At 51.3% G+C, this 27,376-nt stretch overlaps 1 protein-coding gene across 2 annotated transcripts in view; it reads right to left on the bottom strand.

Moving 5' to 3' along the window:
* The window catches only part of JDP2 (Jun dimerization protein 2), a 40,877-nt gene extending 14,691 nt beyond the window's left edge, over window positions 1–26,186 (bottom strand). Inside the window, exons 1-2 of one of the 2 annotated variants that reach the window (XM_079769945.1) lie at window positions 25,973–26,186; window positions 16,875–17,095 (exon numbers count right to left, since the gene is read on the bottom strand). In XM_079769945.1, the coding sequence (XP_079626071.1) occupies window positions 16,875–17,075 (201 nt within the window). In that variant the 5' untranslated portion in view covers window positions 17,076–17,095; window positions 25,973–26,186. Of the gene's footprint in view, window positions 1–16,874; window positions 17,096–25,627; window positions 25,757–25,972 lie in introns of those variants that run through there. The other variant, XM_079769946.1, reaches the window with a different exon arrangement.
* Window positions 26,187–27,376: the final 1,190 nt, after the last annotated feature.

Here is a 27,376-nt window from a genome sequence, read left to right as displayed (position 1 = left end):
ACGAGGAAACCCCAGGGCCCTTGTCCAATACCCCTGCTGACCCCCTGCAACCCACAGGGGCCAGGCCCTCCTAACCAGCATCTCCCCTGGGGCTGAGCTGTTGGGAGATCTTCTCTAGCCAGGCCCTTCTGCTCCTAATGCCAAGGTCTTGACTTCAGCTGTGAAATATTGGACAGTTTCTGTGAACACAAGACAGGGCCATAAGGGAAAAGTCAAGACAAATGGTCAGCCTAAGGCTGCAGTTGCAAACTCAAGTCACCTCCAAGGGCCAAGTGAGTAACCATGAGTGAGGGAGTAGGGCTAGATGGGGCCATGGCCTCTCAACTAGCCCCAGGGCAATGCAGGCTCAGTGGTGTCAAACCTCTCAAGTTTTCAAGACGAGCTGAAAATGTGGATTTTTAAGTTAACTCCCCATTTGTAATGTTGGCAACTAATTCCATTTGGAAAAGGACACAGAGTGAGCCAAACAAAACACATCTGTGGGCTGCTAATTTATGACCCTTGGCAAGCGACCCCACAGGGGTTGGTCATCAGACACCTGGTCCTAGCCACCGCGGTGCTCTATTCCGCATGACCTTGGGCCAGTCAGCTCATCTCTCCTGTCCTGAGGCTCATGGGTAACAAACACAATAGCTTCCACTTCTCACTAACCTTCAAGCACCTCTGCAAGATGGGTAATAGGGATCTCATTTTACTCTCCATCCCCAAGGTGAAGTGTCTGCCCCAGGTCGCCCAGCTGGGAAAAGACAGGGATTCCACTCCATTGCATCATGCTTCCTTCCAATGGACGGGCTGGACTAAAATCTCCGACCCCACTCTGACATCCATGGGTTTTCATTCATTTGCTCTTCGGGGGCAGTGTTGGCTTATCAACACCTCCCCCGCCCCAATTAAGAGGTTTCAGAAATAGTCACTTCAGAGCCAGAAAGGGGCTCCTGGCAAGCCCCCAGGCCAATCTCTAGATTTTACAGATGAGGAAACTGAGGTCCAGGGAAGGGAGAGGATTGTTCCAAGGCTCACACTTGAGGACAGGACCTGAGTCCTCGTGACCAAGTCCATAGGACAGTGCTGGTCCAACCGCCGGGGCTTGCTGGCTCCACCTGACTGCGCATCACTCCCTCTCCCTGGAATTTTCCTACTTCTCTGACCTCTCCTGTCTGTCTCTTGCCTGGGATCCTTTTCCAGAGCCCTCTCCTTGGCCTGCTGCTTCCCTCACACACCACCTATGGATCACCATTTCCATGTGGTTTCCATCGCCACCTACACAACAATGCCAACCAAATTTTATTTTCAGACCCATACAGCCAACTGGCAGTTGGACATTCAACTTGGATGTCACTCAGCCCCTCAAAGTCTGTATCTTCAATTGGTGACTTTGTCTCTGTTCTCCACCCCACTGGTACCACTGCTCACCCATCCACTGGAATTAGAAACTCAGGACCTACTCCTCACCTGTCCCTCTCCTTATTCCCAATTCTGACCATACAGGGCACCCAATTCTACATCCTACATCTTCCTCAGAGCTGCTCCCCACTCTCCATCCCCTTTACTACCTTCCAGGCCTCCTCTCTCTCCTGGACCACCTCCTGAGTGACCTCCTGACCTTGCAGGACCATCCTCCATCAAAGGCATCCCGAGGGATCTTTCTAAAATGCAAATCTGATCCAGTTATTGGCCTTGGCGATGGGCGGGGGCGGGGGGGGGGGGGGTCATTATCTTCAAGCCCAAGCTCCTTAATGAGTCAAGCAAGGCTCCTCATGACTTGTTCCTCCTGCTATGTTCTCACCTCCTGTCATTCGCTCCCCTACACTCCATGTTCCTACAGTACTAAGCCTCTTTTTACCCTACACTCCCCTAGCTTCAAGCCTTTGCCCCTGCTGTCCCCTTGAGTTACTCTAGGCCTGTACATTCAGCTCAAGCATCACCACCTATAGGAAGCCCTCCTTGATGCTCATCCCCTCCAGGGCCAGGGAGGTGTCCCTCTGCTCTGGGCTCCCATAGAACTCTGAGCTTATCTGGCCCCTACTGTGCTGTATTCTAGACTCAATTCCTACCTCCCCTACTAAACTGGGAGTTCCATGAGGGCACAGTCTGTGTCTGCTCTTTTTGTGTGCCCAGAACCTTGCTAAGCGTGTGACCATCGGTAATGTTCAACAAACTTTTGCTAAAGGGAGGCCTGATCCACAGAATTGGTGACCTGGACAAAACCCAGGACTCCTGCCCCCAAATCTGGTGTCCTTTCCACTTCAACTGCCCCCGATGCCAGGCTCTAATCAAACACAGTCACCTACAAACACCCCACACACTGGATGCCATGCTCACTCAAAGCCTCAAACCAGCCGAGCCAACCACCAGGTGACGGCTCTGAACAAGAGCTGGCAGCGGCGAGGGCTCCACCTGCCAAGATGATTCACTCAGCTCCCCTGGCTGGGGGCGCAGGTGGATAAGCAACCGCTCGGTGCAGTTGGCATCTGCAGGAAGCGGTGGGGAGCAGCAGGGCTGTCCGCTGAGCTCTATCCTGAGGTTCTGGGACTGAGAAGACCTAGAGGTCCTAGGCGCCTGCGGCACCCGCAGCCCAGGGACTTGAGTTCAGAGAAAGGGAGTGAGTCTGCCCAGGTCCCTAGGTCAGGCAGTGACAGTACCAACCAGAGCACGCTGCTTTCTGCAGAGGCAGGGAGCGCCTTCTTTATGAACAGAAAGCCTGACTCTGCTGTCATTGGGCATCAGAGCCCACAGGGGGATCCATCCGAAAGGCTTCTCAGTCTGCTCACATCTCAGCAGGATGCAGCATTGACCTTGGCCCTCCCAGCCCACCCCCTTCAGTGAAAACCTTCTCCAGGGTTCAGAGAACCCATAAGACAATAGGCCGCTGGGGCTCAGGGCTGGTTTACAGGAACAGAACAGGGAGAGGCCACTCTCTCAGAAAGCACTGGGGGACAGCTCGCTAGTCTCCACTGCTGAGAAAAGACGGCATTGTGTTCGGAACAAAGCCCCACAAAGCCGCTGGCAGGGTGACACCCGTTTGCGGATGGTCCTGTTAAGGACAGAGCAAACACTGTGACTACAAAAGTGAGGTAGAGGCCAGGAGACAAGGAAAAATCACCCTGGCGCGGGCAGAAAAGCTAACATTGAAGAGAAAAGGGGACTGTGATTAACTGGAAGTTCTTTTGCTGGAGAAAAGCTATTTGGAGAACGATGGCTCTTTTTTGTTGAAATATGTCTATTTCAGGCCCATTTTGTACTTATGGTTTAGTTGAGGTTTCGTTTCCCAGTAGGCAATCAACCGGTTTTCTTGCCCAGTTGACAATCGCTTCCAAAGATGAGAAAAGGAGAGAAATGGTGACCCTGACAAGGCTCTCCCCACCTCCAAAAGACTGGTACAAAGCAGGCTGTATCTGGCTTCAGAGAAAAAAATCTGTTTTCTTTTCAAAAAGAGTTAATAAGACAGTGGAAACTGAGTCTTCAACAATAACACAAACAAGCAGTGTAATACACCTTGATTGCACTGGGGCAAAAACACACACAAAACAAAATAAAACCACCTGAAAAACAGAGGCAGGAGCTCCTGCAAAACAACCACTTATAATTCAATGAAAATGCGGTTGTTGCAAAGAATATCTATGAACAGGGACATTCTGAAAGCCCCGAGTTCGCCAACATGGGAGAATATTTCAAGTCCCACCATCCTATTAAAGCCTAGGAAGTCATTTGTCTTTCATCGTGAAGGTGAAAGCCAAGGTCCTTGGCTTAATTATTCTCCACCAACGCAGTTCCGTTTATCTGTATGCAGGCTGTGCAGCTAACATACGGAGTTCAGCCAACTTCTTTCAGGCACAAGGCACAGATAACAGACAAATCGCTGAGCAGAACCAGCGACCTCTACTTTGAGGGTACTGAGCTAGTAAAAATCCCACCCAGGTGACGTGGCCAAACGAATTCACAACCAGGGATGCCTGGCTTGGAGGATGGAAAAATGACTTCATCATGAATGATGTATGTGATGAAGTCGATACACATAAAGTTCAGAGATGGGGGAAGGGCTTCAGAGCACCCAGGCAGACTGGGGAGGAGGAGGAGGCACAGAGCAGAAATCTCCCTCCCCTCGCCCCCCCAGTTCTTAGACCAGAGCTGCTGAGAACTCCCAGCAAATGGAGGCTGCTTTGGCATCAGAACAGTCTGTCTGATTCTCCCTTCTTTAACAAAAAAGAAGCTGGCCTACTGATAAACGCGGCAGCTTAATTAATTAGGAAGTCCCTTAGGATGTGAATGCTGTCAGCAGGGAGGATCTCTAACCTGGAAATAACTGCTTTGGAAATGCTTCAGTGTTTGCTGACTCGGAGCAACCTTGCCTTACAAAGATCCGGGTACCACACGCGTTAATGAATATCTGATGGTGTGAGGGTCCCTCCAGGAAGCTTAAGATAGGTTTGGAGAAAAATGTGGTGCTGGATCCTTGAAGCCATTCTCAGAGACATCATTCACAGTCAGAGCTGGGACGTTTAGGTCCTCTAAACGCAGCGTCGCCTGGAGGACTTGTTACATCACAGGTTTCTGGGCACACCGGCTGGAGGGTCGGCTTCAGACCCAAGAATGTGCACTTCTGACACGCTCCCAGAGGCTGGCGCCGCTGGCCTGCGGACCCCGCTCTGAGTAGTGCTGATGTAAGCCAGTGGATTTCAGATTGGTTTCAGCAGTAGAAGGCTCTTGTTGAAATGATACCATAATATATTAAATAGATAAAGGCCGTATTTGAGGGGCTCACAGTTGTATTATATACTTATAGTCCATCAGTACAATGAGTTGTGGTTGATGCCTTTAACTCAGAGGTTATGGGGGATGGTTACAGATTTCTGACAGCCTCAGAATCCAAATTATTTGTCTTATGTTTTCCTTGCACACACAGATCAGTAGTTACAAGCAGTGTGTGTGTGTGTATATATATGGATATATGTACACACACATACAGTCATGTGTTGCATAACGTTTTGGTCATTGATGAATCGCATCATGATGGTGGCCCAATAAGATTATAGGGGAGTTGAAATATTCCTATTGCCTAGTGATGTCATAGCCGTCATAACACTGTAGCACAAAGCATTACTCAGGTGTTTGTGGTGATGCTGGTGTAAACAAACCTATTGTACTGCCAATTGTATAAAAATATAGCACGTACAATTATGCATAGTACACAGCATTTGATAATGGTAATAAACGACTATGTTACTAGTGTATGCATTTACTATACTTTTTATCATTATTTTAGCGTGTACGTTTTCTACTTATAAAGTTTGCTGTAAAAGAGTATGCTGTGTTATGCTGACAGCAGCCTCACACATCTTGTGTTTACTTTGTGTCTTGACTGCCTCATTTTCTTTTGTGTTTGACCTACTCTTATGTTGTTTTCTACGAAAACATGCTGTACAGGCTTGTAGCCTAGAAGCAATAGGCTATCCCACATAGCCTAGGTGTGTAGTAGGCTGTACCATCCAGGTTTGTGTAAGTGCCCTCGATGATGTTCGCACAATGACGAGATGGCCTAACGACGCATTTCTCAGAACCTATCCCCGTCATTCCTTAAGCAGCGCTTGGCTGTATATGTAAATAATGTTTTATCACCTGGCCTTCACTCTCAGGATGCTCATCAGTTAAAGGAAAGTAGCAGGAAGAGCTTTGTTCAGAAGTCTATGCAAAATAGATTATGCTGGCACCAGAGGTCACCTTGGCGGTGCTCTCCAAGGTGTTAGGTTTGATAACTAATAGGTATGGGCATGTGTGTGGATTTTGCTTTCTTAAAAAAAGCAAAAACAAATAGATAAAGTTATGCTCTAAAAATGAGACCCTAGCAACTTACTTCATCTCTCTGAGCCTTGATTCCCTAACAACTAATAATACTAATAACACCTACCCCATAGAGTTATTGAACAGATCAAAGGAGATCATTTCTATAAAAGTAGCTTGCAAACCATAAAGTGCATTGCTCAAATGAGCCTTCTGTCCTGAACGCAGATATCCTCATTCCTTCAAAGACTTGCGCCAGTTTATACTGTACCAGGGGTTTCAACCAATGGCTAGAACCACCTGCCGGCCCCACCCAGACCAACTGAATCAGAATCTCTGGGCTCCACGTCAATATTTTTTTAACTGCTCTCCAGGGGACTCTAATGAGTAGCCAGGATTACTCCATATTTCCTCCTGAGTTCCATACAAAATCCTGCCAAATTGCTCTCATTGCTTCTAGATGGCCACTAGCAATAAAAAGAAAGAGGAGAAAATGCCCCTAACCAGAGTCTGACTTTTCCACTGCTGTTGGCCGGAAAGAGGATTTTAATAACTACAGCTACTAATTCTGGAGCACCCATAGATGCTAGGCGATTTACATAAATTATCCCTTTTAATCCTCCCCACACCTCTGTGAGGTAGATATCATTCTTCCCTGTTTCTAAAATAGCTTTGCCCTGGTCGGTGTGACTCAGTGGTTGAGCGTTGACCTATAACCAGAAAGTTATGGTTCGATTCCCGGTCAGGGCTCATGCCTAGGTTGTGGGCTTGATCCCCAGAGTGGGGTATGCAGGAGGCAGTCGATCAGTGATTCTCTCTCATCGCTGATGTTTCTATCTCTCCCTCTCTGAAATCAATAAAAATATTTTTTAAAAATAAAATAGCTTTATTGAGATACCACATACTATACAATTCGCCCACTTAAAGTATAAAATTCAACAGCTTTTAGTACCTTCACAAAGTTGTGAGTATCACTGCAATCATTTTTAGAATATTTTCATCACCTCCAAAAAACACCCCACACCTCTTAGCTGCACCCCACACACAACTTCTCCCATCTCTCCCAGCCCTAGGCACCAGGTACCTGGTTTTCCTTTCTGTCTCTATGGGTTTGCCTATTCTGGACATCTCACATCAATGGAATCCTGCAATATGTGGTCCTCTGTGACTGGCTTCTTTCACTTAACGTAATGTCTTCAAGGTTCATGCATGTAGTGTGGATCAGTGCTTTATTCCTTTGTATGGTCAAATATCCCACTGTATGGACATATCGTATTTTATCTATGCATTCGTCATTCATTGGACATTTGGGTTGTTTCCATTTTGGAGAGATTATGAATAACACGGCTGTGAACATTCACGTACAAGTTTTTGTGTGAGCATGTTCTCCTTTCTATTGGCTGTATACCTGGGAGTGTAACTGCTGTCATATGGTATGGGTCTATGTTTAGCCTTTTGAAGAGCTGCCAGACCCAAAGTGGTTGCACCATTCGACATTCCTGCCAGCAGCTGGAGGGTTACCGCTTCTCCCATCTTCACCAACACTTGTGATATCTGTCCTTTCTGATTACAGCCACCCTCGTGGGTGTGAAGTGGGATCTCACTGTGGTTCTGCTTTGCTTTGATGGCTAATGATGCTGAGCATCGCTTCCTGTGCTTCTTAGCCATTCACATATCTTGGGAGAAATGTGCTTTCAGACACTCTGCCTATTTTCTAATTGGCCTACTTGTCTTTCTATTTACTGAGTTGCAATAGTTCTTTACATAGTCTAGATCAGTGATGGGCAACCTTTTGAGCTTGGTGTGTCAAACTTCGCCAAAAAACTGAGCATAACTCGGGTAGTGTGTCACTTTGAGGAAAAAACATTATTTCGCAAATGTTTCATCCTCAGGAGCGGCAAATGTTTCATCCTCGGCATGCGGCCGCCTCAGCGGCCGCGTGTCATCAGAAATGGCTACGCGTGTCAGTGCTGACACGCGTGTCATAGGTTCGCCATCACTGGTCTAGATACAAGTTCCTTATCAGATCTATAATCTGCAAAAAATGTTCTCGTATTCTGTAGACTCTCTTTTTGCATTGTGTCCTTTAAAGCACAAAGTTTTCCATTTTGATGATGTCCAACGTATCCATCTTTTATTTTGTTGCTTGTGTTTTTTGTGTCATATCTAATCCAAGGTCAAAGATTGATGGCTGTTTCCTTCCAAGAGTTTTGCAGTTTTAGCTCTTACATTAGGTCTTTGATCCATTTTGAGTTAATTTTTGTATATGTTGTCAGGTAGGGGTCTAGCTCCCCGCCCCACACACCTTTATAATGGAGGAAATGGAAGCTCAAACGGCCAGTTACCTTTCCAGAGCTACAGCAGCCCTGCGTTGCGGCACTGCTTCCAAAGAGCCAAGGTTTGCTCTTGGTGGTGGTTGGGAGAGGAGGAAGGGGAAGAGCTATGGAGGCAGATCCCCCAGAGGAGCTTGCCACCCAGTACATGCACATCCTCTCTTCTTAGTACAGGGACCCAGCCACTGAACCGAGCACAATGAGCACCAGCACAGGGCAGGATGTGAGCAGCGTCAAGGGGTCGCTAAACCCAGAGGAGGCCTGTGAACTCGCTCCCAGCACCTCTGCAGCCTGCTCTAATCGGCCCAAAGGTCCTCCTAATCACTGAGCTCTAGCCTCAGGCCAGGTTATCTGTGTCTTTTGTTTTTTTTGTGTGTTTGGTGGTGGTTGTTGTGAATCCTCGCCAGAGGGTATGTTTGCATTGATTTTTTTTTTTTTTTAAGGGAGAGAAACATTAATGTGAGAGAGAAACATTGATCAGTTGCCTCGACTGTGCACCCTGACCAGGGATCCAACACACAACCTAGGCATGTGCCCTAATTAGAACTCGAACCACAACCTTTTGGTGCACAGGACACGCTCCAACCAACGGAGCCACCCAGCCAGGGCTGTCTTGTGTCTTTTGGACACAGAAGAGGGGAAAGAGACTCGGCTGACTCCAGAGTTGTTCAGCCAGAGGAGGTCACCTGTGAGAGGACTCAGTTAGTTTCCCAACCCTGAGTCCTTGTTGACAGTGGATCTGGAGACACCAAAGTAAGATGACCAGCACTGACAGGAAAGGCCACTTGGAAGTGCTGTTAAAAAATTGATGGTTCTTGCCCAGCTGGTGTGGCTCAGAGGTTAAGCATCGACCTATGAACCAGGAGATCACGGTTCGGTTCCCAGTCAGGGCACATGCCTGGGTTATGGTATGGGCTCCATCCCCAGTGTGGGGCGTACAGGAGGCAACCAATCAATGATTCCCTCTCATCAATGATGTTTCTATCTCTCTCTTCCCCTCCCTTCCTCTCTGAAATCAATAAAAAAAAAATTTTTTTTCCCCAAAAATTGATGGTTCTGGAAATCCAGCAATGACCTTAACACATGGGAAACAAGATAAGAGGTTACACGAGGCAGCTGAGGGGAAACCAGCGGGCTGAAGAGCCTTCTCATTTACAGTTTGTGTGGAAACGACAACTCGGCTGCATCTAATCTGCATAAACAACCAGAAACAGGAAGGTCTGCTCACTCTCCTGAAACCCAGGTTACAGGCACAACACGCTGGAAAGGCCGACGCGGTCAGACTTTGTCGTGTCACTCTCTGCAAACGGACTCAGTCTTCCTAAAGTCAGTTACCGATGCCCCGCGCTGTCGTCAGTCATCCTTACACACGGATGAAAAAGCAGATGCTCAGAAAGACCAGCTGACTTGCCCAGGGTCATACAGAGAGCGAGCGAAGGAGCCAGACTCTGAACCCAGAAGCTGGACCCAAGCCCAGAGCTCTTCCCAGGCCCCAGAAGCAGTGCCTCTGGGTAGAAGCCAGGATGGTGTCCTGCTCCCATGACACCTGGGCCCCTCCACACACTCAGGCCGCTCACCACCTCCAAGGGCAAAGCGCCCTCAAGGAAATGAGAGCCCGAGTAACAGTGTTTGAATAAATTATAAAACTAATTTGCATAATTGACACATTCGAAAAGTAAATCATAATCACATCTCACACTTCTTGTGCATCTCAGTAAGTGCCAGGCATTATGGGAAACCCTTTAGCCACATGCATTCATTTAATCATCACAGCAACACTGAGAGGTCGGGACTAATATTATTCCCATCTTTAAGACAGAGACGCTAAGAAAGCAGTGCAGGACTCTCTGAACTTTCCAGAGGTGTTTGATTTCTGCTAAGAACATACATGTCCAGCCATATCCCCACCATCAGCTCTCCAAGGTGACCCCATGCGAGGATGACAGCAGGGATGGCCAACCTCTGATGTTAAATAAGAGCTTCAGAACCCCTGTGAGTGCTTAGGGCATAGTCTCAAATCAGACGCAATTCCACAGGGGGCAGTGTTAAACAGTCATAGCTGCTCTGAGCTATCACTCATTCTCCTTCAAATTAAACTATCAAAGGGGGGAAAAAGCTAACAGCTTTTTAAAATGTGCTAACAAAGTGACGGAATTAAAGTGGAAATTCAGGATTTCAAAGACGAGTCAGGAGATTCTGTTCCAAGAGAGGGACAGATTGGCTCTCTCTGCCAAACAGGCAGGAGACAGAAAAAGCGTCTGAGTCAGGGGGAAGCAGGCCAGCGCCATTCCGGAGAGCCGCAAATTAAAAACCAATTATGCAAGGCTTGCTAAAAAATCTCAGTGGGCTGCCTTTATGTGTTAAATCACTAAAAACACAAGCATGCTCACGCCAACATTTACCCAGCACGTCAGCTGGTTGGGGGCAACTTTTTATGCTCAGGCCAAACATGCTGAACATTTTGGTCTTTTTGGTGGCATGAACTCTGGAGAACCACCTGTGGCTGCGAGTGAGCACACCTTCCAGGGCCACCCTACAGTCCACAGGTTCAAATTCACGTTTCCTGCAAAGGTGAAAACTTTCTAAATGTCCTCAGAGACCCTGGAGAAGTTGGAAAATGACCAGTGCAAAATCCACAGACAGCTAAGTCTCCTCTCGGGCTCTGAGGACCTGGGGAACGAGGACCTGGGAACGAGGACCTGGGGGATGAGGACCTGGGGGATGAGGACCTGGGGAATGAGGACCTGGGAACGAGGACCTGGGGGATGAGGACCTGGGGGATGAGGACCTGGGGAATGAGGACCTGGGGGATGAGGACCTGGGGGATGAGGACCTGGGGAATGAGGACCTGGGAACGAGGACCTGGGGAATGAGGACCTGGGGGATGAGGACCTGGGGAATGAGGACCTGGGAACGAGGACCTGGGGAATGAGGACCTGGGGGATGAGGACCTGGGGAATGAGGACCTGGGAACGAGGACCTGGGGAATGAGGACCTGGGAACGAGGACCTGGGGAATGAGGACCTGGGAACGAGGACCTGGGAACGAGGACCTGGGGAATGAGGACCTGGGAACGAGGACCTGGGGAATATGCGCTGGAAGGGCAGTCTGCGATGGAATGCACAGAATCCTGAAGGTGAGGCCCTCGGAATGTGCCCTGACAAGGATCAGAAGAGCCTGAGGAGATGTATAATGAACAAGGTCTTCCCTGAGCTTCCTAAACATACCGATTCCCGGGACTGCCCTCAGACATTCTGAGTCCATGGGCCTGAGCGGGGTCTGAAATTTTTATTTATAAGAAATTCCCCAAGAGGTTTTGGTGATCAGCCAAGTTTGGGAATAGTTGGTTGGGTTTTCATTGTGTTTTTTTTTTTTCTGCCTCAAGTCGCTCAAGTTCAGAAACAGAAAAGCAAATGGACAATGCTTGGAGGTAAGAATGGAGAGATATAGAAATCAAGGCAGAGGACGTGTAAGTGGCTTGCCAAGCTGACACAGCTAATTCATGTTCAAAACAACAAGCCTACATATAAAACTACAGTCTATGCAAGGCAGCGCACACAGGCTGGTGGAAATAAAAAGAAACGTAAGATCTAGTCCCGACCCTTGGGACCTACAAACAGGACTCAAACTCAAAAGCAGGCTGGTGACATGGTGTGAAGTGGGCTGGGTATAAGGCAAGAGGGAGCAGTGGGGTCTGTGGTCAACTGAAGACTGCATGCTGATACAGTGAGCATCTACCACCCAGCAGTAGCTTTCATTGCATATAAGGGTGTGGGCCTAGAGTGGCCAGATAGTCTGGTTTTTTAAAAGAAGCCAGAAAGTTCACATTTCCTGGCTTTTAAATATAGCAACTCATTCAATTTTTTTAAAAAAAAAATACTGTGAGGGCCAACAAGATTCATCTGTAGGCTGACTCCTGCCCATGGAATGACAGTTTGCAGCCTCTTTCCTAAAAGGTCATCCAGTCCAACTTCCCTTGAACTTGAGACCCCTCTAGAGCCCTGCAGTGGCACAGAGAGTGAGGGGTCCCATCTAGCAGGTGGTTAAGTAAGTGCCTGGTTTGTACATGAGTGTGGAAGGGTGGGACGTGTGGCCTTCCCATCTGCCCCCTGCCCCCACCAGCCACACTGAAAATGCATTCCAAGCTCAGAGGCAGGGTGCGGCCCCTGCAGCCACAGCAGCCCACTCATAGATGACCCAGGAAGGACCACAATCTTCAGGCCAATGGGGACTGGTTAAGGAGTCCAGCTGGAACGGGCTACAGAATAAAATGTGTAGAAAGAAAAGCTCTAGAGAAAGCCAGGGAGCAAAACTGTCTTGAGAAGGAATATTGGAAAGGAAAGAACAAAAAGGCAAGGAAGAAGAGGAAGAGGTGGGTGGAGAGAGGTAGAAGAGGGTAAAGAGGGGATAAATGGTGATGGAAGGGGACTTGATTTGGGGTGGTGAACATACAATACAATATACAGATGATGTGTTATAGAACTGTACACCTGCAACCTATATAATTAACCAATGTCACCCCAATCAATTCAACTTCTTTAAAAAGGCAAGAAAGAAGCATGTGCTCACTCTAAATATCCCATAACCCAAAATATAGCATCCCCAGATCCTAGCCAGCCATCGAAACCAGCAGTCTGCCCACTCGCCACCCACCTGGTCTGCTTAATTTTTCTTCACAATATTGCCTACTCCATGACCTTTTATTTCTGGATGCCCCCACTACACTACACAGTTCCAAGAGAAAGGGGGGGGGGGGGAGCTTGTCTACTCTGTTTATGGTTCAGTTCCCAGTGTCTGGCACAGTGTCTGGCACACAGTAGGTGTGCTTAGCAAATATCTGTTGGACAAATGGACTGCAGGCAAGCAGTTGGCACCAAAACAGTTTAGCATTATGTGTCAACCACCTAATAATAACATCAGCACAAAACACCTATCGTTTAACTTAATGCATCCAGTGTTCTTTTACCAAATTGCTTCGTGGATTTGCACATGGCCCCAGAGACTACCGGTCTCCGCGAGGTGGACAGTCCAAGAGCCTGCTCTGACCGGGCTGCCTGCGCGGCCGCTCAGCCCACTCGCTCTCCAAGCCTGGGAGACAATGCGGCCACAGAACTGCCAGACTCAGCACTAATGGGGCCATGTCATCAAAATGATCCAATGTTCCGGGCCGGGCTCATTCCACCCCACCCCCTTCCTCAACCTGATAGAGAGGCAGCCGCAGCATAAGGTTAATAAAGCTTTGGCTCTGAAGTCAGCTTTCCAGCTGCATGACCTTGGCCCTCTCCAAGCCTTGTTAACCTCCTCCATCATGTGGGCATAACAATCATAATAGTAACAGCAATTACTTCCAAGGGTTCTTGTGCAAGTTCAATGAGACGTTTCACAAAGAGTGTCCAGGACGGTGCCTGCTGCTTGGCTCAGTGCATCCGAGACGTGGCTATTGCAGCAGCAGCCTCGTCATCACCCCGGACTCCAGTTTTGCCACTTTCCTGAGTGACTTGACCCCCCTCCTCCTTGGACCTCATATTCCTCTTCTCTAACATGGGAAAAACCCAGTCACCAGGATGGATCAGGAAAGGAATAAACGAGATCATGCAGGTTAAACAGCACACGTCCTAGTATATAGTCAATATTTTATAATTCAAGGAACTTTACTAAAATGCCTGTGTGAAAATCCACCGAAGGCAGTTTGCCATATGCAAAGAAGTATTTGGGGCATGAGGTTCTGCAGCGACAAGGTTCTCCCCCCACCGCTTTCTGTGGTAGTTGCTCTAAGAGTAAGCACCAGCACCCCAAACCACCCACCCCTGCTGGAAACCAATCATTGTCACTAAGAGAGAAATGTGAAAAGGGAATCCGGATGGCTGGTCAACCTTAATTGCTCTGAAAGGACGGAGCTGATCACCCATTGTTTAGTTGAGACTTTGGTAGCTAAAGCAGCCTCCACCTGTTAGTCGTATGTAAATTCTTGCTGATCGGCTATTATTGGAACTTCTTGCCTAAAGGATATGGGTGTATCTCATAACCTTAATAAAAGGGATAGCAAAGCCAGAGCGGTGTGTAGTCCTCCCCCTAGAGGTGGACTCCCGCCTGGCCCCCCATTTCCCAAATTAATTCTTTTCCAGTCTCTCTTCATTTGTGTGCGGCCTTCTCCAGAACCTGAACCCTGAACCGGGACCCTGAACCACGTGGGATGTGAAAGGGGCTCCCACACACCCCCTTGAGTTGAACCCAGAAAGCATTTGGAGGTCAGTTCCCAGTGCAGGGCTGACCTTACCTCCCGCCAGCACAGTCTACTTTGCCCCCCCCCTCCCCCCCGCCCGCGATGCTGCAGGGCGACAGGAGGGAGAGGCATGCAAATGCGCCCCGGCAGTGGCTGGTTACTTCACGGCCCGGATGGCGCGTGTTTGTGGGCGCCTGTGAAGACAGCACTCACAGGTACAGGGCATATGCCACCAATGTGGGGGAGGCTGCGAAATGTAAAAAATACTCAACCCAAATAAAGGCCTCCCCCACCCCCACCCCCACCCCCACCCCCACCCCCACCAAAAAAGGAAGGGTTCTCCAGCACCTTTTGTAGAGGGAAGAGGTGGTAACTCCACTTCCCAGGCTAATCCCTGGTGGGCCAGCCCCTGACGAAGGCTTTCATAAACACTGAAGCCTCCTCAGCAGCCCAGTGATGCCCCTCGGGCACTGGTTTAACGGGTGATTATACTGTGGAATGACCCCTGCAATTGCTGCTTTCGAGATATGAGCCTGGGAAGGTGAATAGCAAGGGACCAAAGGCAAGGGCCCTCGGGAAAGAAAACGGAAGTCCCCAGTGCAGGGTGAGCATTAGTGCTGGGAACGCCCCCAGCCCACTTTCCCAGGGCTTGCGATTTGGCCAAAGGCCTGAGGTCCCCACCCGACAGCATAGCTGCCCACCTGGAAGGGAGAAGGAGCCAAGTGCTATCGACAGCACGTTGATCTGCAACGTTCATTCACAAGAATGTCATTACCGTCAACTCTCATCTTGAAATCATTAGTGGGCATCTATAATGCACCTAATCCAGGTGTCCCGAGTGCAAATGTCTACAATAGGGGCCAAGCAGTTAAGTAAATGAAGGCAGCTGGTGGTAACCAAAGCAAAACCGACAGTGGAAGAAAAATGTAGATAATAGGGAGGTGTGGGGGCCTGTGGCAAACGGGAAAGAGGAAAGACGTGAGGGGGTCTCGGCATTCCGTGTAGCTGTTGCCATGCCAGAACAGGGCACCTGTGAGCAGATCTTTCAAGTTTTGATTAAAGTCCAACTTTTTTTAAGTGAAGTGTTGCTTCAAGTTTCTTTTAAAACATTGTGCAGGCCAAACAAAACACATCTGAGAGCCGGATCCAGAATGCCAATGGCCAGTTTGCCACCCCTGGCCAAGCCCCCAGTGGCCCTTCTCCGCAGTTTTTAATGGTATTCCTGGGGAGAGTGAGGGCCGAGCAGTAGCCGCATAACGTCCCCAACTCTCCTCTGCCAGGACCCAGTCACCTTTCTCCACGCAAGAGCCCCTCTGTTTGGAATGTCCAGCCCTCCGAGCTCCAACCTAAAGCATGAGCCCCCTCCAGGGCACCTTTGCCTGTGAATGCTCCTCATCAGAACTGCTGAGCACCTGATACGCAGCTGCTTCCCACGTCCTGTCCCCCACACCTGTCCCCAGCCACCTCTCCCCTCCCACCACTGGCTCCTTCTCCCTTCCAGGCGGGCAGCTATTCCGTCAAGCCTTTGGCCAAATCACAAGCCCTGGGAAAGTGGGCTGGGGGCGTTCCCAGCACTAATGCTCACCCTGCACTGGGGACTTCTGCTTCTCACCAGTCCCCAGGGAAAAGCAGCTCTTCTGCCAGCGAGGCTCATGAGAGCGACAGCTGCAAGGGACCCGAGGAGGGAGTGCTCCATGTGTGGGTCCCCTGCAAACATCTAAGGCAGACGATATGGGTGTCTGAGGCCAAGCCCAGCTCTGGCAGCTCCTTGAGAAGACAGGCCACACCATCCTTCCTCCAAGTTCCCACGTTCAGCTGCAGCCTGGGGCCAAGGGTGTTAGAGCAATGACATGACTAACGATGGTTTTCAAGATAACGCAATATTAGTGTTCTCTTGTATACTTTTCAAAGCATGTGCACAGTTCCACGATCTCCCTTGATCCTCCCGACACCCCAGAGAGACTGCCAATATATTACTATTACTATTATTATTTTTAAAGTTATCGCATTTTTTATTTTTTTTAATCCTCACCCGAGGACATTCTGAGGGGGTTGGGGGGAGGCATATCAATGCGAGAGAGAAACATCAATAAGTTGCCTTCTGTACACTCCCTGACTGGGGATCAAACCTGCATGTGTGTGCCCTGAGCAGGAATTGAACCAGCAACCTTTTGGTGCACGGGACAACGTTCAAACAACTGAGTCACTCCAGCTGGGCCCAATATGCTATTATTCATTTTTGTTATGAATCACTCTATCCTTGCCCCTCAAAGAATCAGAGAGGTTCGGCATCCTGTCCTCACCAGGGACCTCTCAAACTTTACCATGTCCATGAACTCCCCAGGGGAACTTATTAAAATGCAGACTCTATTTCAGAAGGTCTGGGGTGGAGCCTGAGCTTCTGCATTTTTCACAGGCCACCGGGTTGCATGGATGCCACTGGTCCTCAGACCCCACGATGAACAGCAACGCTGAGGTCACACAGCGGGTGTAGGGCTAGTCCCGCTCCTGGATGCTGCCTGAGAACAAGGCTCACTCACCTCACTTTTCACAGGTTGAGGCCTCTTGCCCAGTTTCACCTCCAGGAAGTGCAAAGGGGCGATCATGGCCCCAATGTTGCGGATGTCAGCGTATTTCAGCTCCTCTGCAGTCAGGGCCGAGCTGGGGAGTCCGGTCAGGGGGCCGAGCCCTGGCAGAGAGCCCGCAGTCACGGAAGGGTCCGGGATCTGCCCAGGCATCATAGCAGGAGTGGCAGTCCAGCCTGGAGTAGGCGGGAGGAGAAGACACGTGCTGTCAGCCAGAAGAAGAGCTATGAGGGGCTGAAGGCCCCATGTCTTGCCAGGACCTCATCCTTTCTTTCACTAATGTCCCCCTCACCCCTTCCCGTCCCAGTGTCTCTCTCTGCCCTTATTTTATTATAGAGGGAATCGTAATCCATTATTTCATATCAAGGTTTTCCTTGACACTTAAAGTAATGCTTAATCCAACTGTCGGCTCATTGATTCAGCATTCGCCATGTGCTCGGCACTGCGTAATCCGCCTACAGCCCCATAGGACTGGGTCAGTGCCCATGACACAGAGGAAAAAGCCGGAGCTTAGGAAGATAACTCACTCAAGACTGCACACAGTTAAAACTGGAAGAGCTGGGATTTAAACCACAACCTACTGCCTCCCAAGAGGATGGTTTATAACAGTGGAATCTCAAGCATCTTTGCACCTGTTTAAGAGGGAGCTATTTTGGGCCTGGCACGGTGCCTCCCCTCAAATCACACATCCCGTTCTGCATACTTGTTAAGACACCCTGAATATGAAATGAAGCAAATCGAAGTTAAAGGTGAGTGTGTGCCTCTGGTGTCTACGAGGAGGAGATTGAGGCAAAGGAGATGCAATTAATTAGCCTGTGCTTTCCCCAGCGGAGCCCAGTACCAGAAAAGTCCTCCGGTCTCCTGTTTCTCAAAGCAAACACGTATTCTGGCTGTGCCAGACCCAAAAGGTTTGCAAGGGAAGACAGATTCAGGCATGAAAGAAAGACAGAAATTAAACAGGTCAACGTGGAGAGAATTATTTCTTCCCTCTCTTTTCTGGGAGAAGCTCGTGGGTAAGAAGTGGTTACTTCAAGGCACAGCTGGCGGTGCAAAAAGCTCGTCTTCCAATAAAGCCAGACTTATTGGTCCCTGACAGGGCTCCTACCATTCATTCATTCGCCCACTTAACCACCCATCCATCGGACTATGAGCAAGAAGGCACATCCTTTCTCCCCATCCTGAGCACCCAGCGTCCCCCAGGCCATCTCAGAAAAGGATCTGAGACTCATTCTCATCAGCTTATAGTCTTAGGGCTGGAGGAGGCCCTGTGCTCATCTAAACCACATCCTCATTTTGCGCACGAGGAAGGTGAAGGTCAGAGAGGGTGAATGACTTGCCAGGGTCACACAGCTAGCACGGGAAAGAGCCAGAGCTGAACTCCTGGGCCCTGGATTTTTAGATCCTGCCCTTTTTCCCCTCCTGGGTTCCAAGGGAGTTAATGCAGAAGGGATGACCTTCTCCTAGCAGTTGTTCAGAGTGGAGGATCATTCTCCTGCACAGAGGACCCTCTACTTTGCCTCCCATGAAGATCCAGGTTTGGGAAGTTCCCTGAATAACCCCATGGCAGTTTGGGTGGGAGCCCCGACATAGAAATGACCCCTGAGACGTCAATGTGCTGTGACTCTCCCTAAGCCTGAGCTGGACTTGAGTCCAGGATCAGGAAGAGAGTCTCCCCTCTACTCCCTGGAGCTGGGCCTGCAATGCAGAGGCCCACAGGGTGCCACAGCAGGAGGCTGCTCCAGGGCATGGTGGATGAGCTGCCCGGCTCCCCAGGCTTCCTCCAGGGAAAACAAGAAAGGGGCCAGAGTGAGGACTCATTCCCGTGTGGCAAAGGGATGCCTGGCAGGCAGAAGGAGCTGGTGATAGGCTACCTGAGCCAAACTGACAAAGGAAACTCACATTTCCTTCTCAGAAGAGGAGAAAACCCTACAAAATCCCCTTTTCTAGACCTCAACAGATGCCCCAAGGAGTCAATGACCCCCAAAAAGATGCTTAATTGAGCTAAACAGACAGGAGATGTGAAGCTGGAATATGCTCTGTGCCTGGTGCTTCAGTTGAATACAAACCCCTAAGAGGGGCCGGGGGTGCCACACGCCAGCAATAATGCAGAGCAAAATCCCCTCCTTGGCCAGGAGCCCCCAAACCTCCCTGAACGGGAAGGACCCACTCCTGCATGGCAAAACGTGCCACGTGGCCACTGAGCGAATGGAGGGGTGATTTCAGGGGGAAAGCAGCAGTCATGGCTGGTTGACCCACATGACCCCGGCGTGTAGCATCATTTCTGGCACAAAAAGAGTAACCCACAACTACTTATTGAATTGTAAATACGTGAATGAAGGAAGGAACAAATGATAAACTCACGGTGGAACAAAGTTCAGTGAGTGAGGTCGGGATCTACCTCTGGAAGTCTGCATGCTCGTCACCAACCTCCAGATTGTTCGTTCCCACAGTAGGCCCCGAGAAAAACAGCCCAGAGGCTCCTGTGTGTTTCCCTGCCTAAGCCATCTCTGAGAGATGGAAGCCAGGCCCCACTGTTCCGGGAATGATAGGCTCTGCCTGCAGCTTCTGTTTATTTTCATACAGATGGTATAAATGAGACACTAACAAATGAGCCCAAAATATCTGCTACTGTGAAATCCCCCCTCCGAGAGGGGTAACCGCTCTCTGGGAGCAGCAGCCTCATAAATTCTTGCCATTCCTGCTTCCCTGTGAACCCAGCCCAATGACAAGCCTCACTCAGGGGATCAGGCTCCAGGCTTTCCTTTGCAGAAGCAAAAAAAAAATAAAAATAAAAATGCCCCTCTCTTTCCCTCCCCCGCCCCGAAGGGCGCCCCTCACTGCTCAGATACAAACCACAAAGTCCTTAACACATGCCATTCCTAGGAGACAACCACAACAGCTGACATTCACCAGTGAGAAGTCATCCTAATGGCAGAAGATGGAGGAGGTGGAGCGGCTGCCTCTCATAATTGGATCCTCATTAACTGGGAAGAGCTGGCTGATGATCCAAGGCTGCAAGGCAACTTTGGTGATATGAAAAATAAAACAATTTGATGTGATTTAGAGATCTATAAGGGGGGAGGGGGAGGGGAAGGGGGAGGGAGAGGGGGAGAGAGAGAGAGAGAGAGAGAGAGACAGAGACAGAGACAGAGACAGAGACAGAGACAGAGGCAGGGAACCAATAACAGCCAGGAGGAATTTACCCACTTCAAGGAAGACATAGGAAAGATGACAAGAGGTGAAATCATCTCCCAACTGGTTGTTCCATACGGAAACAATTTAGTAGGAAAAGGGGAACTAGGCACTAAAAGCTTTAGGGGAAGAACCCGGAGTTTTTTCCCCCCTTGAGGGCCCAGGAGGTCCAAAAGGCAGATAAACACCCTCCGTGTTTCCATTAGTAACTGGGATGCATAAAGAGCAAGTGCTATACATTGGCAGAAGACCAACATTGGCAAATGAAGCTTTTGCCTCAAAAGACAGGCTTAGAATCCAAAAAGACTTTGGCAATTTGGGACACTGACCAGGAACAACTTGGAAACTAGCCAAGGAAGAAAAACTGGGTAATGGACAGATCAAGATGGGACTGACAAGCAAGGCATGAAGAGGACAGAAAGCGTGCAGGAGGTCACAGCGAACGCTGCTGCTGAGCCCAAGAACATGAGTGATCTGATGCAGGTCCCTAAAAGCCAGCTTCGGAGAACCAGGGTCTGAGTGGGTCCATGGGGAAAGAACCTGAAGACCTGGTATTGGTATCTCTCCATTCTGACTTCCTCAGGGATGGCAGGCACACAGTCAGGGGTGCTGCCTTGGGTAAGCAGAAAAGCCAGGAAACATTTCAAGTCCAGAAAATGGACCCTATTGGGAGATATTAACATGAAACATCATTTTTTAGCTGACAGGAAAAAAAAAAGATACATGTAATTTGAGTTTTTCCCCTCTTTTCTTCTCTTGTTTCACTGTATGTAAATCTATAAAGTATATATTTTTAATGGGAGTATCTACAAATAACAGTCTTGCTTTGATGGATGAATTTTTATTAGAAAGTGCCAATAATTGGCATCTCCATCTAGAATGGCAAAGATGGGTTAAAAAAAAAAAAAGATAGGTTAAGAGAAAGTTAGGATCTGCATCATGAAAGTTAGGATCTGTCCATAGAAACAAAAGTTTAAGGGAGGTTTCAAATCCCTGGGCCTCTTTGAGAAGGTCAGCTCCCCTCCAGGCAAACAGCTAGCTAGGCTGGCATAAGGAGCCAGGAATGTGTGCGAGTGCAAGGTTCGAAATAGTGGAGGTGAGTGAGGACAGGTAAGGAGCAAGGGAGTTATTTCACAGGATCAGGCCCTAGGAGCACTAGTGGAGTTGGAAGAGCAGGTAGCCAGCCTGGCTGGTGTGACTAAATGATTTGAGCATCAACCTATGAACCAGGAGGTCACCGATTTGATTCCAGGTCAGGGCACATGCCCCAGTAGTGGGCTCGATCCCCAGTAGGGGGTGTGCAGGAGGCAATGATGTTTCTCATCAATGTCGATGATGTTTCTCATCAATGTTTCTATCTCTCTCCCTCTAAAAAAAAAAATAAAAACTCCTATATAATAAAAGGCTAATTTGCAAATCGACCGAATGGCAGAACGACCGGTTGCTGTGATGTGCACTGACCACCAGGGGGTAGACATTCAATGCAGGAGCTGCCCTCCGGTGGTTAGTGCACTCCCACAGGGGGAGTTCCGCTCAGCCAGAAGCCAGGCTCATGGCTGGAGAGTGCAGCAGCAGTGGCGGGAGCCTCTCCCACCTCCTCGGCAGCACTAAGGATGTCCGACTAATGGGGAGCAGGCCCAAGCAGCCAGTTGAACATCCCCTGAGGGCTCCTGGACTGCGAGAGGGTGCAGGCCGGGCTGAGGGACTCCCCTCCTCCCTGCCCCCCCCCCCCCCGCCCCAGTGCACAAATTTCGTGCACCGGACCTCTAGTATATATATATTTAAAAGAAAAAAAAAAAAGAGCCAATAGCCAGTACCTGGGAATCACCAATAGCAGGTGGGCAGTCTTAGGAGCCGAGCCTGGGAAGATTCCCAGGAGGACACTGTGTATGTGTGTGTGGGGGGGGAGTAGGGGGGAGGTGCCAGGCCAGTGATCACAGAACAAAGTAATAACTATCATGAATCTTGGAGAATTAAACAGTAAACTTGTTCTTGGAGATAAGGAATGATCTGAGATGATCTCTCGCCTGGAGATCCAGAAGGCAAGGAGCAAATGGGTGGAGAAAGCCCGAAAGCCCCCTGAGAACAAGGACAAGCTGGAAAAGGCCCTCTCCAGATGGCTGTCCCAGCTCTACAGGCAGGAGAGTGAGACGGGTTATGGGGGAGGAGCTTTGGAGCCAGGTCAGCTTCATGTGCAAACTAGCTCTGCCCCTTACTCGCTGTGTGACTTGGGCAAGTTCCCTAACCTCTCTGGGCCTCACTTTCCTCAGCTGTAGAGTGGGAATAATAGTGTTATGTGCCCTGTAAGGATTAAAGTGGTGAAAACTTGGAAAGTACCTGGAACAGTGCCTGCCCCAGTGAGTATGAAGTCAGTGTAGCCACAGAGCCTTCCTTCCTGAAGGGCACAAGCGCTGGACGACCCCGCAAGGTCACTTCTGCAGGGTTCCCACCTAACGCTGGTCTCCTTTCCCTACAGCCATGAAGAGGACTCCCCCAGAGGATGCTCTGCTCTCCCACTTTCCAGCTCTAAACCCCAAGGGACCAGGACCATCCTGTATCCAGTCGGTTACTGCAGAGTAGAAACAAAGGGGCAGGTCAGGGCTGTGTACAAAGGTGAGGAAACCAGGCCCAGCACTTGACCTTTGCCCCAGTTTCTCCAAGGTCTCCTCCATCCTCCATTCCAGAACACAGCTGCATAGATGGCTGGCACCACCAGCTGGCTGGGTCTCCACCCCCGCCTCCAGGAGCAGAGGGCTAGCATCTTCTGTGTCCTTCTGCCTACTCTATCCTTGTACTGCTTAGAGGGGGGTCGCTCCTCAGATCTGCCTAAGAAGAAAAAGAGGGGTGATAGCGGTCAGAAGCCGCTGCCAGGCATGGGCACACGGGCATGCACGACCCCTGCGTAGGCATCCCAGCTGTGGAAGAAACTGGAACCTCTCCCCCAGGAAAGGTTCTTCCCAGGAGACCAGAGAAATGCTTTCCACAAGGCCCTGTCGGTAAGCACTATCTCCCCTGCCTGGTGTAGGTGTTCAACCAATACACAGGAAGTTACTTCCGCCAGGAATCCTTATCCCGAGCTGCAAGATGAAGCTGGGAAAGTACTGCCACCCGACAAGCCTCTATCCTCTCTTCCCTCTTCACCCCATCTCGGCTCCTTGGCTGCAGGAGCTCACAGCATGATACACTGCACAGTCATACACGCAGAGTGTGTGATAAATCCGTTGGCCCTTTTTAAAAAATGCCACTGGTCCTGCTGAAGCTTTGAAGACGAAGCTCCTCGACTGGAATCCCAAGTCTTTTTTAAGAAAACAGACTTAAAAAAGCCCCAGGACGGTGGGCTCTGACCGGGCCTCCCACAGCCAGCAAAGAGTGTAAAGAAACACGGGCTGAAATTCCAACCTGGGTCGCTACGGCATTTGTCTCCGCTGAGCTCCGAGAGGCCAAACCACACACACGCACAAGAGTGCACACACACATACACACACAGGCACACGGAGCTTGGCAGCCCGTAAGTTCCAGAGCTGGTAACACAAGCCACGGAACCGACTGCCAAGACAAGCAACAGAAAGAGCCAGGCCCAGTTTCATTGGCCACCATACGCTGCATATGGCCCGGGACGCAGCCAAAACAGTGTTCTCACCCTCCTCAAAGGCATAGGAGACCCTCTGTTTTCAAACACACCTCCACAGAGCCTTAATTAAAGGAAAATGGAAAAATAATGTGTCTGCTGCTCTCCCCCTGCCTATATAGGTATGCACACACACACACACACACACACACACACACATATTCATACACACTCACTCTATTTTTCTCTTCCTCCCATTTCAGTTTCAAACATAATTCATTCGCATGGAAAAAAGCAAACTGCATCCTGCAGCAGAAAAGCAGAAAAGAATGTTGCTTGCCCTCAGCCCTGGCTCTGATTGCTCAAGTTGAGCTGGGGCTGAATGAATACAGAGCAGGCCAACCTGAGTCTGCACTGACCCCTCTCTTCCAGAGCAGAGCTGGAAAGAGAAACACTGGAGAGAGAGAGCCCATTGCAACACCGGCCGACCCACGACAAACAAGGCCTGGAGAGCCTGGCCCTTCTCCTCCTGCCAAGGGTTCTGCAGGTTGGAAAAGATGCCCACACAGCTTGCAAACAGGTGGGGGAGACAGACGCTGGTGGCTGCAAAAATCTAGGCAGTGAGTGAGTGAGGAGATCCTGGTCCAAATCCTTCCCTAGGGGACACCATTACCACTTATCAACACGGCTCCTTAGACGTGGCTGCAAACAACGCAGGAGAAAAGTCAGAGGCCTCCACACCCATGCCTTCCAGCAGCCTTTCAAATCTCACGGCACCCAGCTAGCTCTTCAGGAAGATTCTGGAGCTGCCTGCAGCTCTGAACCAAAGCCAAAGTAGAAGGGGAACAGAAGAGTCTTTGAGAAATCCGTCCTCCCTGTTTTAAACAAGGCAAAACCTTAGCCAGCCAGAGGCACGAGAATAGACCTCGCTTCTCTTCCCAGGTCCTCAGGTTAATCAGAGCCATGCTCACACCTGATACCGGGCTAAACTCTCCCCTAGAAACCTGCAAAGGAAGATCAGGCAGCCATCCAAGCTGCAGCCAGATTTGCTGGAAAGATGAAAGCAATGGGAGGTGTTTTTAAAAACCTTCAGGAAAGGGAGGTTGGGGAGATGATATGTGAACACAATTCATAGCAAGGCCTTACAGGGCAAAGCAGGCACCAATCGTGGCTCAAAGCTTCTATTTCTGATGCTCCCCAAACCTGAGGAGAGCCCACCAACTTGGCTGCATGCACCCTCAGTCTGCACGCCCTTTTTTGAGTGACAGGCCTGGGGCTCATCTGCGTTAAGCACATGTGGTCAGGACGCAGCCTGATGCCCTCGATGCCAGTAGGGAGGGCTGCACACCGGGCCAGGACCAGGCAACCTTGCAAGTGGAGCTGACCAAAAGGGTGAGTTAATTTCCTTCCACCAGCCTCTTCATTTCCAGCCGCATGCATGGCCCATCCATCCCAGCAGAAGAACCAAGGCCTCCCCATCTTCCGGGCCTCCCAGGGTCTGGGGTCCTGGCCTTAGGACCCAACCCCTCAGCCTCCTTTTGAGGGGAGGGGCATAAGAGAGCCTTCTAAACTGGGATGGTCAGGAGAGAAGGGGCTGGTTACCTAGAGGAGCCGGCTTGCCTCCTTATGTAACCTGGCTTAGGAGCCCTCCCAGGGAACGCAAAGGGGACCCGGGCCACCCCCTAGGCCTCCTCCCATCCCAGAACCCGGGAGCAATGCCCCCAGAGAAGCACTCTTCATTGGATGGAGAGAGGCCCGGGCCTTCTCCAGTCCTCAGGGAGGCACGCTTCCTCCCTTCCAGGGGGTGGGGGCGGCACACTTGCCAGCCGGTCACTGTCATTCTCCCCCCCCCCCCCCGCCCCCCAAGAACCCTGCAAGTCCCTGGCCTTTCACCCTCCCATCTGCACCCCCAGGCCCGTCTCCCCCAGGCAGTGTTCTCCCCACTCACCCGCCTTCCCCGCCGCCCGAGGCGAGCGCCTCTCGGCAAACGCACGGGGGAGAAGAGCGCCGGAGGGAGGCGGAGAGAGAGCCCCGGCTGCCTGGGAGCAGACTGAACCTCCCGTCCCAGGGCGGGAACCAAAGGGACGCCACCGGCTTCCAGGCGCTTCTCGGGAATGGCCCGGGCTGCAGCGACCTACGCCGGGGCTGCGGGAGCCTCCCCGCGGGGCGGCGGGTTCCGGAGCTCGGCGCGCTCCGCCCGCGCGGGGGCGGGCGTCCCAGGTGCCCGCTGCCGGCGCGCCCCACCCCGCCCGGCCCGGGCGCCCCCCACGCGCTCGCGCGCGCGTGCACCCACCGTGCAGAAGCCGCGGGCGGAGGCGGCGTCCCCGGGGCCGGGGCCCGGCTGCAGGCGCCGTGCCCGCTCAGCGCCGCTGCCGCCCGGCCGCTGAGCTCCGCCCGGTGCCCAGGCCCGTCCCGGCCCGGGAGCCGCCGCGGCGCCAGCCCCGCCGCCGCTGCAGCGTCCGCCGCCGCCAGCGCCTCCCGTCGCGGCCGCCGAGCGTCCCTCCCGCAGGCTGTGGCGGGCGGCGGGACGGGTTGCATCAGCCCCGGCTATATAGCGGCCCCTGGGCGGCGGGGAGGGGTCGGGAATGCGGAACCCGCCGAGCTGCCAGCTCCAGACGTCAGAGGGGGACGGAGAGGAAGGGAAGGAGGGGACAGGGGAGGAGGGGGTGTGGATCCGGCGCTTCACACCCACTGACCTTCACCTCCCCCGCCGCCTTTCGCGCCCTCCTCCCGCGGCTGCTCGCACCGCTCTCCCCGCAGGGGCGGCTTCGGCCCCGCGGCACCCGCTGGGGCTCCATCGCCGGCCCGGGCTCTCCCAGGAGCGCGCGAGAAAGCAGGACGCGGCGAGCGGTTATGTAAGAGCATCCCCCCCACCCACCCCGCGCGCACAGCGCCGGTGGCCACCCGAGACCGAAGACAGAGAAATGAGAAGGCGGCAGCAGGACCAGCCGAAAGCCCCGGGAAGCAGACGCAGTCTGGGCGAACCATCTTCCTTGATCCTTAGCGCTCTTTGCCAGACCGAGAGAGAGCATTTCAGCACATTTTCATCCTTGGACACTTCACGACGGAGCCAGTGAGGAAGTGATCTCGCAAGCCGGCTTTGTTTTCCCAGGGAGAAGGATGAGCAGGAGATTAAGGCATGTGGGTGCCTCTACCCCACCCACTAGCCCACCTGGCCGCCGTACGTGCCTTCAGCCCGCGGTAGTTTGCTGCAGGAGGCCTGCCCTCCGCTGCTTTCTCTTTCGGGGAGGCCAGCACTGTTTGACCTGGGCCGTTTGTCCCGCTCCATCAGCTTCTCCTTTCCTCGCCTGGACAGAGCACACCCAGGCCTCCTCCCGCGGCAAACGGCCTTCTTCCCCATTACAGCTTCCATGGCCCACTCGACTCCCACCTTGCATCTTCCCAGAGTGGTGGACGGTTCAGGCAGACTCCAGAGGACATGTGTGCTCCATGATGCCCTCCAGCATATACAGCCCGGAGACCTCAAGCACACGTGTGGCACCTGAGACCTTGGCACCGTGGTTGGCATCTCCTACCTCCAGACGCCCTGGGGGCTCCGCCAACCCCCCCCCCCCGACCTTTCTGTGGGAGCCAGATAGGGGTGACTGTTTATACGCAGTGACTGCCGGCCTCCTTCTCAAGAGTGAGGTCAGGTCATCACCCGAAGAAGAAAGGAAGTGAAAGAAAAAGTTCATGC

This window comes from Cnephaeus nilssonii, assembly GCF_951640355.1.
Source record: "Cnephaeus nilssonii genome assembly, chromosome: 4".
Classification (NCBI taxonomy): Eukaryota; Metazoa; Chordata; class Mammalia; order Chiroptera; family Vespertilionidae; genus Cnephaeus; species Cnephaeus nilssonii.
Note: the sequence above shows the minus strand (reverse complement) of the source record. Positions and strands in the feature narration are given on the sequence as shown.